At 39.3% G+C, this 16,040-nt stretch overlaps 1 protein-coding gene across 2 annotated transcripts in view; it reads right to left on the bottom strand.

The window, feature by feature from the left end:
* The window catches only part of LOC133607623 (protein phosphatase 3 catalytic subunit alpha-like), a 55,604-nt gene that overhangs the window by 27,254 nt on the left and 12,310 nt on the right, over window positions 1-16,040 (bottom strand). For both annotated transcript variants that reach the window (XM_061962434.1, XM_061962435.1), the window contains exons 2-6: window positions 11,732-11,932; window positions 5,761-5,885; window positions 5,311-5,422; window positions 5,080-5,225; window positions 4,873-5,012 (exon numbers count right to left, since the gene is read on the bottom strand). In XM_061962434.1, the coding sequence (XP_061818418.1) occupies window positions 4,873-5,012; window positions 5,080-5,225; window positions 5,311-5,422; window positions 5,761-5,885; window positions 11,732-11,932 (724 nt within the window). The remainder of the gene's footprint in view (window positions 1-4,872; window positions 5,013-5,079; window positions 5,226-5,310; window positions 5,423-5,760; window positions 5,886-11,731; window positions 11,933-16,040) is intronic.

The following is a 16,040-nucleotide window of genomic DNA, read 5'->3' as shown; positions in this document are numbered from 1 at the left end:
TTTTTCCTGGACGCCGGACACACAGCACAGACTTAAAAAAAAGGGTAGCAGTGAGCAGCAGCGGTGGCCGCGCCCGGGAATCATTTTTGGTGATTTAAACCCCCAATTCCAACCCTTGATGCAGAGTGCCAAGCAGGGAGGTAATGGGTCCCATTTTTATAGTCTTTGGTATGACTCGGCCGGGGTTTGAACTCACAACCTACTGATCTCAAGGCGGACACTCTAACCACTAGGCCACTGAGTAGGTGATGTCACTACCGCTGTGCATGCAGGGCTTCAACAGTGCATATCACAGACCCAGTCGGTGGGAATTCACTAACGACGGAGCACAGAGCAGCTGTTACGCATCCAGTGGAAATCCAGTGTTAACGCAGATAAATGGAACAATTGATGAAAATAAAATATTAATGACATTTAATCATGATTAATCAAAATAAATTCACAGCAACCTTGTAATTATTCAGATTATACTTTCTAATTTTTAACACCATTCATTTTTACCTTTTTACTAATTTTTACACTTATATGTTCCATGGTGGATTGTATTGTACTTTCTTTATTTAATACTGAGTTATAAAAAAAACATTCCAAACCAACCTGGCTTTTAACGTGGAAGGTACTGTTTTTGAGACAAAATATAAATGGACCTTGCATGCGGCTAGTGCCATAAACACATACTTGCCAACCCTCCCGGATTTTCCGGGAGACTCCCAAAATTCAGCGCCTCTCCCGAAAACCTCCCGGGACAAATTTTCTCCCGAAAATCTCCCGAAAAACAGGCGGACTCAGGTCCATAATAACAAATATTTTATTTGAGTATTAACCCACAATTTAAACAGCATACCTGCCCAATCACGTTATAACTGTAGAATGATGGAGGGCGAGTTCTTGGTTTCTTATGTGGGTTTATTGTTAGGCAGTTTCATTAACATCCTCCAAGCGCGACAACAACAGCAGTAACGTTTTTCGTCTACCGTAAAGCAGTTCGTCTGCCGTAAACAGCAATGTTGTGACACTCTTAAACAGGACAATACTGCCATCTAGTGCATTTGATGAAAGCACTTTTGTGCGTGCCACACATCAATGCATGATCAGAGAGGGTGTTCAGCATGGTTCGAAAAATAGTGACAGAGAATAGAACAAGGATGGACAATTCAACCCTTAACTCAACAATGAGTAGATGAGTGTTATGTGTGTGTATATGCGTAAATAAATGAACACTGAAATTCAAGTATTTATTTTATATATATATATATATATATATATATATATATATATATAGCTAGAATTCACTGAACGTCAAGTATTTCTTATATATATATATATATATATATATATTATCTAAAAAATATATATGAAATACTTGACTTGGTGAATTCTAGCTGTAAATATACTCCTCCCCTTTTAGCCACGCCCCCAACCACGCCCCCGTCGCACCCCGACCACGCCCACCCTCCCCCCACCTCCCGAAATCGGAGGTCTCAAGGTTGGCAAGTATGCATAAACATGCTGCTGAAAAATAGTCCAGTTGTAAAGTAATGTTTTGTCTGATTTCCTACAAAATTCTTGCTGAGCTAATATCGCCATGTAGGCTTTCAACAAAGCTATTTCATTGTTCATCATTTAGAGACGGCTAACAATGAAGCTGATGGGAGTCAGGATTGCGGTCATTAAAGAAGAACTGCACTTTTTGGGAATTTTGCCTATCGTTCACCATCATTATGAAAGGCATGACAAAGGATGTATTTTTTTTTAATGCATTCTAAATATTAAAAACATTCGTTCAAAAGTCTGCTTACAATGGAGCCTATGGGAGCCGCTCTATTCTGTCTATAACAACATCCAAACACCTCCATTAAGGTTTTATACACACACTGTAAGTAAATAGGTGATGTAGTAACATTAGTAGCACATTCATAATAACATTTAATATTTACGTATTTTGATCATTTTAAGCATTCGCAGCACATTATTTTCAAAAACGCATCACAACATTCTTTTTTTTTCTTTATCACTGATTTCTGCTCACTGCAGACTTTATGAGAGCCAAAAACATAATAAAACATCACTGTCTGCTGTCATTAGGATGCCGACTGATAGGATGTTTGTATATTCCCATTTAGGTGAAGAATGACTCATAATCTTTGCGAAGAAAAGGGGGGAGTGACCAGGCGTTTTTTCGTGTCGTTCTCGCCATTCCTGGGTCTAAATTGGATGTCAAAGTGTACCAACTTGTCGGATTATCTCCTCAGCCTTCTTCTGTCCAGGTGTGAGGCATAATTTATGATCTACAATAAACTTCCAAGGAGCAGGGACACAAGGAAACAGCAGATCACTCGATGATGTAAACATAGGGACACACGTTAGTGATCACGTCGCCGCTATAACTAGTTTGTCTGTGTTAGCGCTTATAATAACAACATCACTAATACTTAGTTAATATTTAAATCACAAAATGTAAATGGAGTATTGTAGGCGCTTTTTGAATGGTTATTTATTGGGTTTTATGGGCGGAATAGAGGACCTCCCAATGGCTCCGCTGTAAGCAGACTTTTATTTTCGTTTATTTAAAAGTAAGAATGCATTATTAAAAAAATCCATCCGTCGTCATGTCTTTCATAATGATTGTGAACGAAAAAGCGCAGTTCCTCTTTAAGCCCTCTAAAACACCCCAAAACAATACTCCATTTACATGTCGTGACCTGACTATTAACCAAGTATTAGCAATATCGTTCTTCTAAGTGTTAATGCTGAGGTAATACTTTTAGCGGCGCCGTGATCACAAAGAGGTAACTATCTTCTGCAGCTGTTGACATCGCCTCTGAGTTGGTGAAAGTGAATTATTCTTCATCTAAACGGGAAGATATAAACATTCCATCAGTCGGCATCCCAGTGAGAGCAGACATTGTACAGTAAATTATTGTTTTATTATGTTTGCAGTTTGTGTTTCTTGTTTAGCACTTAGCAATATTGTTATTTGCTGGATTTGCTTATCACACAGCTTCTAAAACTTGTAGCTCATCCTCTGTATATTCAGGCTCAAAAATAAAAGGTATATTGTCCCAAAATAGTCGTCGTTGGCTCTCATAAAGTCTGCCATGATTAATATTTGTTGTTGTTGTTGTTGAAGGAAATAGCAAACTTTGTGATGCGTCTGTGAAATTAATACTCCGCCGTATGCTTAAACTGACCAAAACAGGCAAATATTACAGCTAATTATGAATCTGTATGTTACTACATTACATATAGGCTTACAGGTAGTATATAAAACGATGATGGATGTTTTTGTATGTTTTTTAGAGTGCTTTATAGGCGAAATAGAGCGAATGCCATTACCTTCATTGTTAGCTGACTTTTGCCAGCATTTATTTACCAGTTAGAATACATAAAAAAAGAAAAACATGTGTGTGCTTGTCCCACATAAGGATTGTGAATGGTAGGCAAAATTCCAAAAAAAAGTGCAGTCCCCCTTTAAGAAATTGTATCCGTCGTCTGTATTAGGAATTTGATTTCATCTTTCCCCTACTGACCTTCTATGTTATATAATAACCAGAACTCAACCTCCATTATAAAACTCTCACCCCCACTACCATCTAATCACTTCTTCTCATCATCATCCTCTCCCACGGCTCTCTTATAACAATAGTAGATCAGCTCTCACTTCCTCTTTATAACATGTTCTGCTCAATAGCTGCATAATGAGCTCATTTACAGAACATTGGTTTGCTATCCATAATTAAATCCCTGCATTATTTATTGGATTCCTTTGCTGATTTCTGCTCAGGAAGACATGCTAAGAGTAGTTTCTACCATAGCCAAGACGGAAATGGTCAGTGGATCAGTTTGTTCCATGAAAAATATACAAAAAGTTAGCATGAAGTCCAATATAAAGTCCGATAGAGCAGTGTTTTTCAACCTTTTTTGAGCCTTTTTTGCGTTGAAAAAATGCGGGGGCACACCACCAGCAGAAATCATTAAAAAATGAAACTCAGTTGACAGTAAAAAGTCGTTGTCGCAATTGTTAGATGTGACTTTAAAGCATAACCAAGCATGCATCACTATAGCTCTTGTCTCAAAGTAGGTGTACTGTCACCACCTGTCACATTACGCCCTGACTTATTTGAGTTTTTTGCTGTTTTCCTGTATGTAGTGTTTTAGTTCTTGTCTTGCGCTCCTATTTTGGTGGCTTTTTCTCTTTTTTTGGTGTTTTCCTGTAGCAGTTTCATGTCTTCCTTTGAGCGATATTTCCCGCATCTACTTTGTTTTAGCAATCATGAATATTTCAGTTGTTTTTATCCTTCTTTGTGGGGACATTGTTAATTGTCACGTCATGTTCAGATGTACTTTGTGGACGCCGTCTTTGCTCCACAGTAAGTCTTTGCTGTCGTCCAGCATTCTGTTTTTGTTTACTTTGTAGCCAGTTCAGTTTTAGTTTCGATCAGTTTAGCCTTCCCTAAGCTTCAATGCCTTTTCTTAAGGGCACTCACCCTTTTGTTTATTTTTAGTTTAAGCATTAGACACCTTTTTACCTGCACGCTTCCTCCCGCTGTTTCCGACATCTACACAGCAATTAGCTACCTGCTGCCACCTACTGATATGGAAGAGTTTTACACGGTTACTCTGCCGAGCTCTAGACAGCACCGACACTCAACAACAACACATCATTTGCAGACTATAATTACTAGTTTGCAAAAAAATATTTTTAACCCAAATAGGTGAAATTAGATAATCTCCCACGGCACACCAGACTGTATCTCAGGGCACACCAGTGTGCCGCGGCACAGTGGTTGAAAAACACTGCGATAGAGTACATTAGTGACTCTGATGGACAGGAATGGACACTTTAGCTTATTTCTGATGAGAAAGGCTCACCTGTAAAAGTAGGAGCAACCTCGCACTGTGTTGTGGCCGAAATATTCCTGGGTTTTCTCATTGCCAAAGTCCTCCAGAGGATCCGACCAAAGCAGGTCGCACATGGGCCCGAAAGCCGGCGGCTCCTTAAACCGATCCAACTGAACAGGAAGAACACATGCGCGGTTCATAAAAAGACAAAATGACTCCAGCCAAAAGCTGTATTACCTTTTTAATATCGTCTAAGGTGTGTATTTCGGGTGAGAGTCCGCCGTGGACACACAGAAACTGCTGGTTCATGAGCGCAGCCAGAGGAAGGCAGTCAAACGCATCCATACACGAGTCGTACACCTGCTCCGAATATTTGATTTTACCTGCCAGGCAAAGGGAGGGAACAGGTTGCATCAGAACACCCTCTGACATGTGGGGTAAAATATAGACCTTATGATAGACACTCACATTCTTGTTTGAAGGTGAAATATTCTGTCAAATGTCTACATTCATGATTTCCACGCAGTAAAAATAGTGTCTTTGGATAGAGGATTTTCAGCGACCAAAGATATAAAACACACTGTTAAGAGAAAAATGAAAATGCAGTTATTATTTTTACAAAATAGGACATATTTCCTACCAGGTGTGTCAGCAAAGGTTTCAGAACTGGTGTCACAAAAGCTACGTTTCAAGTCCAAACTACACTATTTACTCTTCAAAGTATTCTAACGCACTTTCCAAGGCTTCTCTGCCACGTCTTCATGAACCGTGAAGCAAACGACACAAGAAGTCTTTGCAGATGTGCTTGTTGATCATCATCATCATTCCTGGAACTTTTCTGACACACCATATGTATTTAATATTATACATGTACACAAGCTTTCTATTCTGTTTTATTCTACTTTGTGATGGCCTCACCTCAATACTGAAGTAGCCACGGTCCACATAGTCCCCCAGGAACAGGTAGCGTGTTGTGGCTGGTGATCCTCCCACTTCGAAAAGCTTCATCAGGTCAAAGAACTGCCCGTGGATGTCCCCGCATACTGCAAATCAACACAAGGACATTGGATTTTAGAGTGTGAAAAACTGTATTCATTTGTTTTGTTCAGTAAGTCCTGCAAAATGCAAAATTATTTCATCAAAACTCTACATGAGTAAACGGGTGCAAAAACCCTGGGTAAAAACTTTTTTAAAGTTACTTTTAAAGCTTTAAAGAGTTCAAACCACTGCCAAGAACGATGGCATGTGAATGATTAGTTTTTAAAAATATACATATATTTTTAATTAACACTTATTTTTACACTTGCAGTACTGACATTTTGATTTCAGAAGTAGTAAGTTTGGAGTAATATGAATGGGAAATCAATGAGAATTTTTTTTGTACAAAATAACAAAATGAACAGAATGAAATAAATAACTTACATTTTTCAAGACCGCAGTTCATTTTAATGTTTTCCTTGTATGTCCTGGGTGGGAATCAAACCACTAGTTTCCTCTTGTTTGGATTTTTTTATCTGTCTGATTGCTCATGATTCATATTGCCGGGTGGAGGCCAACTCGCTCTTGTCTCGCTTCTCACCGCTGATTGGTCAGCTGCTGCGCGCTCTCAATCACTGTCACATTGGCAAGAGGGCAGCCCCAGAAACCAAATCCATGAGCTCGTGAGCGGTCTTAAGGTGACGACAATATTCAGCCTTACTGCGATGAGGTGGCGACTTGTCCAGGGTGTACCCTGCCTTCCGCCCGATTGTAGCTGAGATAGGCTCCAGCGCCCCCCCGCGACCCCATAAGGAATAAGCGGTAGAAAATGGATGGATGGATATTCAGCCTTAGCTCCTGTTTTTCCGCCTGGTGCTAGTGTTTGACTTGTCTCCGTTCAATAGCGTAACATCTTTTTTAGGCGTTAAAAAGTGCGGGGTACTAATACGTAATGCGATTTTTTTAAGGAATAATTTTTAGGGTACAAAAAAAATGGCACTCTACTAATAATTATTCAATTTTTTGCTAAGAAAATATTTTAATTGGTTGTAAGAACAGGATCACTATAGAAAAGTGGTGCATTTATTTTTCAAAAAATATTAATTTATTATTGATGAGACATATATTATTTGATATAAGACAAATTAGCTTTGAATATATTACTATAGCTTAGCATGAATTGACCTAAATTGGATTGGTTTTAGCATCTTTAATGGACTGTGCCCCCCCTACATCCTTTAATATTAATGTATACAACGCTCAATGGAAAAACACCATTGCTATAGAACAATGAAAGATTGAAGTAGATGTACACTTATTCAGTAGAAAATAATTAAATGGACAAGAGAACAACAGTGAAGACGCATGCTGTCGTCAGGGTCATAAAATCAGATGTTTATGTTCTCTGGCTGAAAGGCTGTCGGCCTCCAAAGTGAAGCATGCGAGAGACACAGACTTTTTTGTACTGAGCATTGTATGACTTCGCATTGCAAACAAACGTCTCATTTCCTCGCGGCCCTCAATTTTTCATTATCATCTCTCGCTCCGTCTCCCTCCTCTCTCCTACTCACCCTCCATTCTCCTCTCTCTTTTCCTGTCTCCCCTATCAGCTCCACAGTGGCCTTCGCCCACTCAAAGCTTAGAGCGATGTGAGTGGGAGACCGCTAGTGTGACTAAAGCAATCAAACACACACACACACACGCACACACACACACACACACACACACACACACACACACACACACACACACACACACACACACACACACACACACACACACACACGACCACGTACGTACAGTACATGCACGTACACGAACAAACCCAGCGTCCAAGTAAAGATTTTGCAAGTGCACAAATGTCTCAACACACACACACACACACACACGCGCACACACAATAATATCACACGGCTGCTTCATTGCTCATCCATAAAGCTTCTATTTCTTGAAACCCATTTGCTGCGTGCCACCTTTTCAATGAAAGAACCTTGCTGCTTCCAAATAGCTATAATTAAGATGGTGGATGACTAAGTAAATGCATAAATGTGTTATGGGTTTGGTGTGTGACCTAAACTAACTCTAAAATCAACTTATTGTATGCACAAATTAAACGATCATAAACTTATGTGTCATATTAGAGATGGAAAAATGGGCAAATTTGATGTAAATTTTCACTCAGTCCCTAAAGTATGTGAGATTTCTACTACATTTCCTCCCTTCCTAATAAACTGACATAGTGAGTGGCTAAATATATTGGTCAGGCTTTGAAGCTGCAAAAACCTCAGCTTGAGGAAATGTATCCCTTGATGGCTGTACACCCAGAATAAAAATGGCTTCCTGGCATGTTTAGCTCGAAATAAAACTAGGCCACAACTTAGGTTGATCAGAGGGAGACACACTGGCAGGTTGAGACTCAGCCAACATTTGAAAGTGTCGCAGTTTCACCGTGGTGCTAGTTTCTGTTTATGATTTAGCACAAAAACAATGTGCAGTACAGTTTCTTCACGAAGGACTTATTTAAAAACATGTATGTCAAAGATTAAAACAAATATTTGTTTGGGATGTCATTTATGATAACAATACCTCCAGGATGAATGATTTACAAAGAATGTGCTTATGTTACAGTACCTCACACTTTTTCACATGATTTGATTTCCAACAAAAATATCTTGCCCAAATTTTTACCTCGGTTAACGTGTGGCCAAATATTGGGCATAAAAATTTGCCTGCCTATCATTCGGTGGACTTTGGTGACTCGATATTTGTACTTTTTTATTGACTACGACTGCAAAATAAGCCACCAAGGGCCAAAGAAAGTTGTGAGTGGCAGCACTTTTGGTAAACACCATTGAATTTAAGAAATAACTCATAGAAAAAGTACAAAGGTGGCATTAGCATGGCGGTCACTTCCCTCATCACTGTAAAATGAGTCTTAAAAAAGGTAAAAGTAATGTTAAATGTTCATTTGTCCATTTTATTCTTCACTTATATGTGGGGATGGGTATCTTTCACATTCGAACCAGTATTGAACAAATTCCCGGTGCCTGAGAATATCTATTGCTACTCAACGGTACACATTTTTGGTAGTTTTGTGTGTGCTCATGTGGTAATAAATGTTTAATTATAAAATATTATTTTAGGGGTGTCCGATAATGGCTTTTTGCAGATATCCGATATTACGATATTGTCCAACTCTTTAATTACCGATACCGATATCAACCGATATATGTAGTCGTGGAATTAACACATTATTATGCCTAATTTGGACAACCAGGTATGGTGAAGATAACGTACTTTTTAAAAAAATTAATAAAATAAGATAAATAAATTAAAAACATTTTCTTGAATAAAAAAGAAAGTAAAACAATATAAAAACATCCATCCAGCCATCCATTTGTTACCGCTTATTCACTAGTAATTAATGAAAATTAGTCAAATTAACTGTTAAATGTTAGTACTATTAGTGGACCAGCAGCACGCACAATCATGTGTGCTTACGGACTGTATCCCTGCAGACTGTATTGATATATATTGATATATAATGTAGGAACCAGAATATTAATAACAGAAAGAAACAACCCTTTTGTGTGAATGAGTGTAAATGGGGGAGGAAGGTTTTTTGGGTTGGTGCACTAATTGTAAGTGTATCTTGTGTTTTTTATGTTGATTAAATAAAAATTAAAAAAATTTAAAAAACGATACCGATAATAAAAAAAACGTATTATCGGATATCTCTAATTATTTTTGATCCAACATTTAACACTGAGCTGATAACGATAACTGTGCTGTCCAGTTGTTATGTTCTGAGTCTCATTTGCAAGTATGCATTCATTTCAGTTTGTCCTCAATGTGTTGCAGTAGCTAGAAGGTAGTCTATTGCCATTAAATATAATGTCCCAATTTGTCTTTTGTTGAGCCCTACACAGTGTTTTGATGGTAAGTATTGTGCTTATTACACAGCAGCTGTTTGATTGTAATGTGTATCTTAGTTGTAGTTTTCATTACCTAATTTGGAGAAGTTTAAATCGCCATGTAAAATCGCTAATGCTAATCCGTAGGATAAATATGGCATATCTTATGTAAATTACCATTTAGCAAACGGCATAGTTAAATTGCAATACCATTCAATTGCAAATTCCTTTGAGCATTTAACTATTTGGGTGCAAATCTGATTGTTGATTTTGCAGATAATTTTTAGTTTGATCCAAATAAATCTGATTGATTGATTGAGTAACCAAATAAGTGCTTGAGCATCTGCAGAGTTTGCAACCTGCCGTGGCGTCACGTGCAACCAAGGATTGCGTGAATCGCTAGTCGGTACCTACAAAAGTACCAAACTTAGTACCCATCCCTAATGATAGAAATTCCTACCAGTTTGAATGCTTTTTCAAATAATTTGCTTACGCAGTGGTACCTCGGTTTTTCGTACGACCCACTTTGCGTATGATTTGGTTTTCAACCAAAAATTAGCCTCGTTTTTTATATGCAGTTTTGGTTATCGTACAGCCAAATATTACCCATATCAAACTTGTCCGCTTGCCTGCCTATCATTCCGAGGAATCAAAAACTGCCCAAACAAACAATCTCAGATGCTGGTGAGTATGAGTATGATGCAAAATAAGCCACCAAAATTCGGTTTTCGTCTTACCTTTCAGAACAAATTAGTGATAAAACCGAGGTTGCGTCATAATGTCAACATTTAATGATTAATGAATGTGCATGCTTTCCTATTGAACAGGGTTAATAAACATTTGTTTGTATTGTTTGGTCGATTGCTGGAGTAAACTTCTTTAAGTAAATGTTTTACAAACTTTTTACCACCTCATAAATCATTTTCTTGTTTACTGCCACAGTTTTTGCCACATCCACCATTAGACACATTATGAGGTATTTTTCTCTCCCCCGTCTATCTTGATTACAATGGTTGCTGGTTTTCTCCCCATCTTGTCATCTTTCTCACAAATCAACTACCTTATTGCCCCTTGTGTTCTATACCCAACAGTGTCTCCTCTGCATGATTAAATGAGCCTAATTAAATCCCAATTTTCAGCGCAGCTGTTTGTTATTCAGATCCTGATTGTGTAGCTCCTCTTACTGCAGTTCTTCCTAGAGCAGACCTGGGCAAATTAAGGCCCGGGGGCCACATGCGGCCCGTTAAGCTTTTCAATCTGGCCCGCCGGGCATTCCCAAATAATTTTTTTAGATCTTTAAGATGGAAAGTGTAGCTGCCATTATGATGTGTAGTCATGTTTTCTAATGACCGTAAGTCTTCAACTATACAAAGTATTTCAATGGTTGGAATCTGCGTTTTTTGATGATATACTAGTTACTATGATAATCTAATTAGTTACAATGGTCATCTAATTAGATACTATGGTAATCTACGTCACAGCAGCTCAGACGAGGCACCAAACAGTGTGGGCGGGGAGCGTTTCCACAGACGCGGAAGGAGACTTTCTCAACAAAGTTCTAAAGCTTAGTGATATATCAGATGTATCAGATTGTAGGTGGGTTTATTTTGAACCTTTTGCGTTCATATTTCACTGTTTGTTGCATTTTTGTTGCGTTTCACTTGATTGTAAAATGTGTCGATCGAAAGGGGGTGTGACGTTCATATTTTGTCAATATTCAGTGTTTTATCCTTCATAGAAAATTTTTAAATTCCATTACGTTTTTTAAGGCGGTCTGGCATAAAGTTTTTAGCATTCAATCAGACATTATTGTGAAGTTTTGTATTAGTGTTCCTAAAAATAGATATGCCGGCCACCAGACACATTTTTTTCTCTAAATGTGGCCCCCCGAGTCAAAATAATTGCCCAGGCCTGTCCTAGAGCTTCAGTTCAAGTACGGTATTACCGTATGTTGACCTTTGCATCCTATAGCTGTACTTTCCAAACGTCTAAACTACCTGTGACTGGCGCCTCGATGTCCAGTATAGTTTTCTCCTGGCGAAGGATCGCCGCCCCTTCGTTGATGATTCTCAACGCCACGGCTTCCTCCACGCGACCTTCTTTGGTGAGGTGGGCCTTTAGGAGATCCACTCGAGGCTTTGCTTCGCAGTCGAACACTTCCTTCATGGTCAGACGGTGGCTTAAGGGGAAGGGGACAGCTGTGGATGGAGCACAAACACTGTAAACAAAAAAGTTTTGCAAAGTAGAAGGAGGTAGATGGATGACTATGGATGTAAAATCCCATTTGGGAAGCCATATACAGTATTGCCTAAAGGTAATACAGAGCTGCTGCATCCATCTTTTGCCGTATACGTGCAACATAGTCTAAAAATATGCACTGGCACAATAAATCCATTTGCAGACTCAAACAGTAAATTATTCAAAAGTACGTCTGACACCATTATTCTTGCGGAATAGGCATACGATTTGTTTTTTCCAAATGGCGACAGACATGCAGCAACAACAACCACAACATTTTTATATTTGGTACATGTTCCATCAGAACAGTGCACGATGGCCTCTGCAATAATTGATCTCAGGTGTAAATGCAGTGCAAACACAAAGGACAACAAAACAAACATTTTTGTTTGCATTGGAAGCAAATGAACACAACCTGAGCTAACATGAACCTGCCCTCTACTCATCCAGCACTCTCTCTGGATTGCAGAAGCCTCTGGCCATTAAAATGCACCACAGACTGGCTGGGAAACTGTGCAAAAGAGATCATTATTTCTGTGTCAGGAAAGGTTATTTATTAGATGTGCTCTGATCCCTGTGTACTGTGGCGACCAGCTTTCAGGCTCCGCGTATTGACGTTAATCTATAGATCATCTGGCTTAAGGGAGGAACTCTTTATACACGAGGGCGCTGTAAATAATTCAGATTAACTGGAGAAATAAGACAGATGATCGTGAAGTTGCAGATACCTCCGCTGGTAACACGAGCATGCACACAGCACTGCACGTTTAGCAAGTCAGCAAGTAGCATGCCTGCCAGATTTTAGTCCTGCATAGGCGAGCACGGGGCCCTCGGCAGTGCCAAGCACAGGGAAGAAAAAGGAACGTGTCTCAAAGCTTAAAGTGAACATGATCAACATGCTCTTTAATAATGAATGCTTGGCTAGAGAACTCTCAAAGTCGCTGCTACCGGGATAATGAGGCGAGCGCCAGCAAGTGTTTTTAATTGGAAGGAGAAAAGGAAAGGGAGTGGGGTTGTTCACAGTGTGCAGTGTGTATCTGTGATGGCGACGTGCGCTTTGACACATTAGCAGCACACATTCTGCACTGTCAACACATACACATAAGTGTTGGAAGTTGGAGATGGGTTGATGTCATCACTGCATGTGAAGTGTTTGGTGAACAATGCGATCTTGCTTTAGTGCACATGCAGTCAACCGAAGAGACAAACTAAATGGCACATGAATGAATGCAGCATCTCACAGGTTAATGGACAAATGCATAAAATAATAGCTGGGATACAAATGGTGTTCAACAAACAAAGGCAGACTAATGAATTTATTGAGGGTGCAGTGTAACGTTTACGTTGGAATTAAGTAAACGCAGTCTCAAAAGAATATCTGCAGAGGCAATTTTCTTACGAAACTTTCAAATTTCGATGTCCGGCACCTGAGCCTTGGGCTCTTGAAACTGCATCTCTCTTCATTATGTAGTTGAATAGCCCTGGCACACACACCGACTTAAGTCAACAAGACTATTATACCAGCAGTCGCCTGCCCCTTACACACACACACACACACACACACACACACACACACACACACACACACACACACACACACACACACACACACACACACACACACACACACACACACACACACACACACACACACACACACATCCTGATGTACAGTGGAAACATGAAAGACTTGAGCAGCAGAGTCAAACTATGAAATACTGTATGTTGCCGGGCAACAGCAGCAGCTGCAGCAGCAGCAGCAGCAGCAGTTTACTGTTGGCGTCGACCCAGTGCCGACGCAGAAAAATGCCTCTGCCGTTCTTATAAACGCTGCTGGAAATGCACATCAAATTTCATATTGAGGAGTTTCGACCAACTCCGCTGTGGCACCATCAAAACGGCAGGTTTTGCAAGGTGCCGGTTAAAGACACCACAAGGCAGTGTTGCGTTGCTAATGAGCAACCTTGAGTTCAGTCAGGAAATGCTCAATGGCTTCTCAGCTCAGCTTAACAAGACAGCGTGTGCTTACGGAGGGTCCAATTAACAAAGGCCCACCAGAGTCTTGGTAACATCGCCGTATTTGATACATATGGGAGGAAGGAAATGTACTTTACATGCTGTATCATATAGTCATAATCATAATGGGATCTTAAATATAGATGCAAGTAAATTACAGTAAATGCCCCAAGTAACGTGTCTTCTATTTAACTAACAGCCACGTTATGGGCTGTGTGGTCTACAAAAGCAAATAACTACCGGCATCTCTAATTGTTTGTGCATGGTCAAAAACTGTGGCTGTAGGCAACCTCCTTGGGTAGTAATTTTTTTTAGGTTAATACACAATATGGCCGAAGCTACACCGATCTCGAGTATAACTACAGTCTACAGCAGTGGTCCCCAACAACCGGGCCACGGCCCGGTACCGGTCCGTGGATCGATTGGTACCGGGCCGCACAAGAAATAAATTTAAAAAAAATATATATATATATATTTATATATGTTTTTATTTTTATATTTTTATATTTCTGGTTCCTACATTATATATCAATATAGATCAATACAGTCCGCAGGGATACAGTCCGTAAGCACACATTATTGTATTTTTTTATGACAAAAAATAAATAAATAAATAAAAAATACCAAACCCCACCCCCACCGGTCCGTGGGACAAATTTTCAAGCGTTGACCGGTCCGCAGTTACAAAAAGGTTGGGGACCACTGGTCTACAGCAGTGGTCCCCAAACACCGGGCCGTGGCCCGGTACCGGTCCGTGGATCGATTGGTACCGGGCCGCACAAGAAACAAAAAAAATAAAAAATACATTTATTTTTTTATTTTTTTATTAAATCAACATAAAAAACACAAGATACACTTACAATTAGTGCACCAACCCAAAAAAACTCCCTCCCCCATTTACACTCATTCGCACAAAAGGGCTGAGATAGGCTCCAGCGACCCCCCCGCAACCCCAAAAGGGACAAGCGGTAGAAAATGGATGGATGGATGGGTTGTTTTTTTCTGTTATTAATATTTCTGGTTCCTACATTATATATTAATATAGATCAATACAGTCTGCAGGGATACAGTCCGTAAGCACGCATGATTGTATTTTTTAATGACAAAAAAAAAAAAATATATATATATATATTTTTATTTTTATTTTTTTTGCAGGAGACATCTACCACTTTCTATGGCCATTTTAGACAGAGTCTAAAGTGCATCTAAATGGAACATTGCATGTTGTCTTCTGCTCACTTAACAGACACAGTTCACTTCGCACACGTTTAGTAGCTCATCTTTGCGTGTGCTATCAAGTTTGCACGTGTTTTAGTTCATGCAAACCTTCAGTAAATCAAGCCCATAAAGAGCTCTCTTTGCTGTTGTAGTTAACGGAAGTAGCGCTCTGGGAAATCAGTGTGCTTAGGAAAGAAGTTAGGGTGATGCTTAAAATGACCAAAATACTGTAAATATTACATGTTATCATGAATGTCCCTGTTACTACATTACATGCATACTTACAGCATGTACATAAAACTGTGTTTTAGATGGCATTCTAGACAGAATAGATTATATCCCCACCTGCATTGTTACTGTAGCTGACTTGTACAATACATTTAGAACACACAGAAAAGAGACAAACGTGTGCCTCATTTAAGGATTGTGGATGAGGGGCAAAAATCGTAAAAAAAAAAAAAAGTGTATCTTCTCTTTTGGCTCATTGGCTTGCACTGCTCAACTAGTAGGAATTAGTGAACTTGTCTTTGAACCGTGGAAAAGGTGCAAGACTGGACCACGCGTTACACAGGCCTGTTAATGTACCCCAATATGCTGTAACGCAACTATTCCAATTTCCTTCCTACAGGTTACTTCAAAACTCTTAAAGCAACCTTGACCGTTTGTGAGTCCTACCAAGTGGAATGAACTATTTTGCATTGTTTGCAAGGTGGGCGTACTCTCAGATTCAAGCAACTTTTTTTATTTAACTTTCATAGAAAATTGTTCCTATTTTAACATTAATGCTGTCAATTTATATAGATGAAATATCGACATAAAAGAAAGAAAATGTCA

This window comes from Nerophis lumbriciformis, linkage group LG09 (assembly GCF_033978685.3).
Source record: "Nerophis lumbriciformis linkage group LG09, RoL_Nlum_v2.1, whole genome shotgun sequence".
Taxonomy (NCBI): domain Eukaryota; kingdom Metazoa; phylum Chordata; class Actinopteri; order Syngnathiformes; family Syngnathidae; genus Nerophis; species Nerophis lumbriciformis.
Note: the sequence above shows the minus strand (reverse complement) of the source record. Positions and strands in the feature narration are given on the sequence as shown.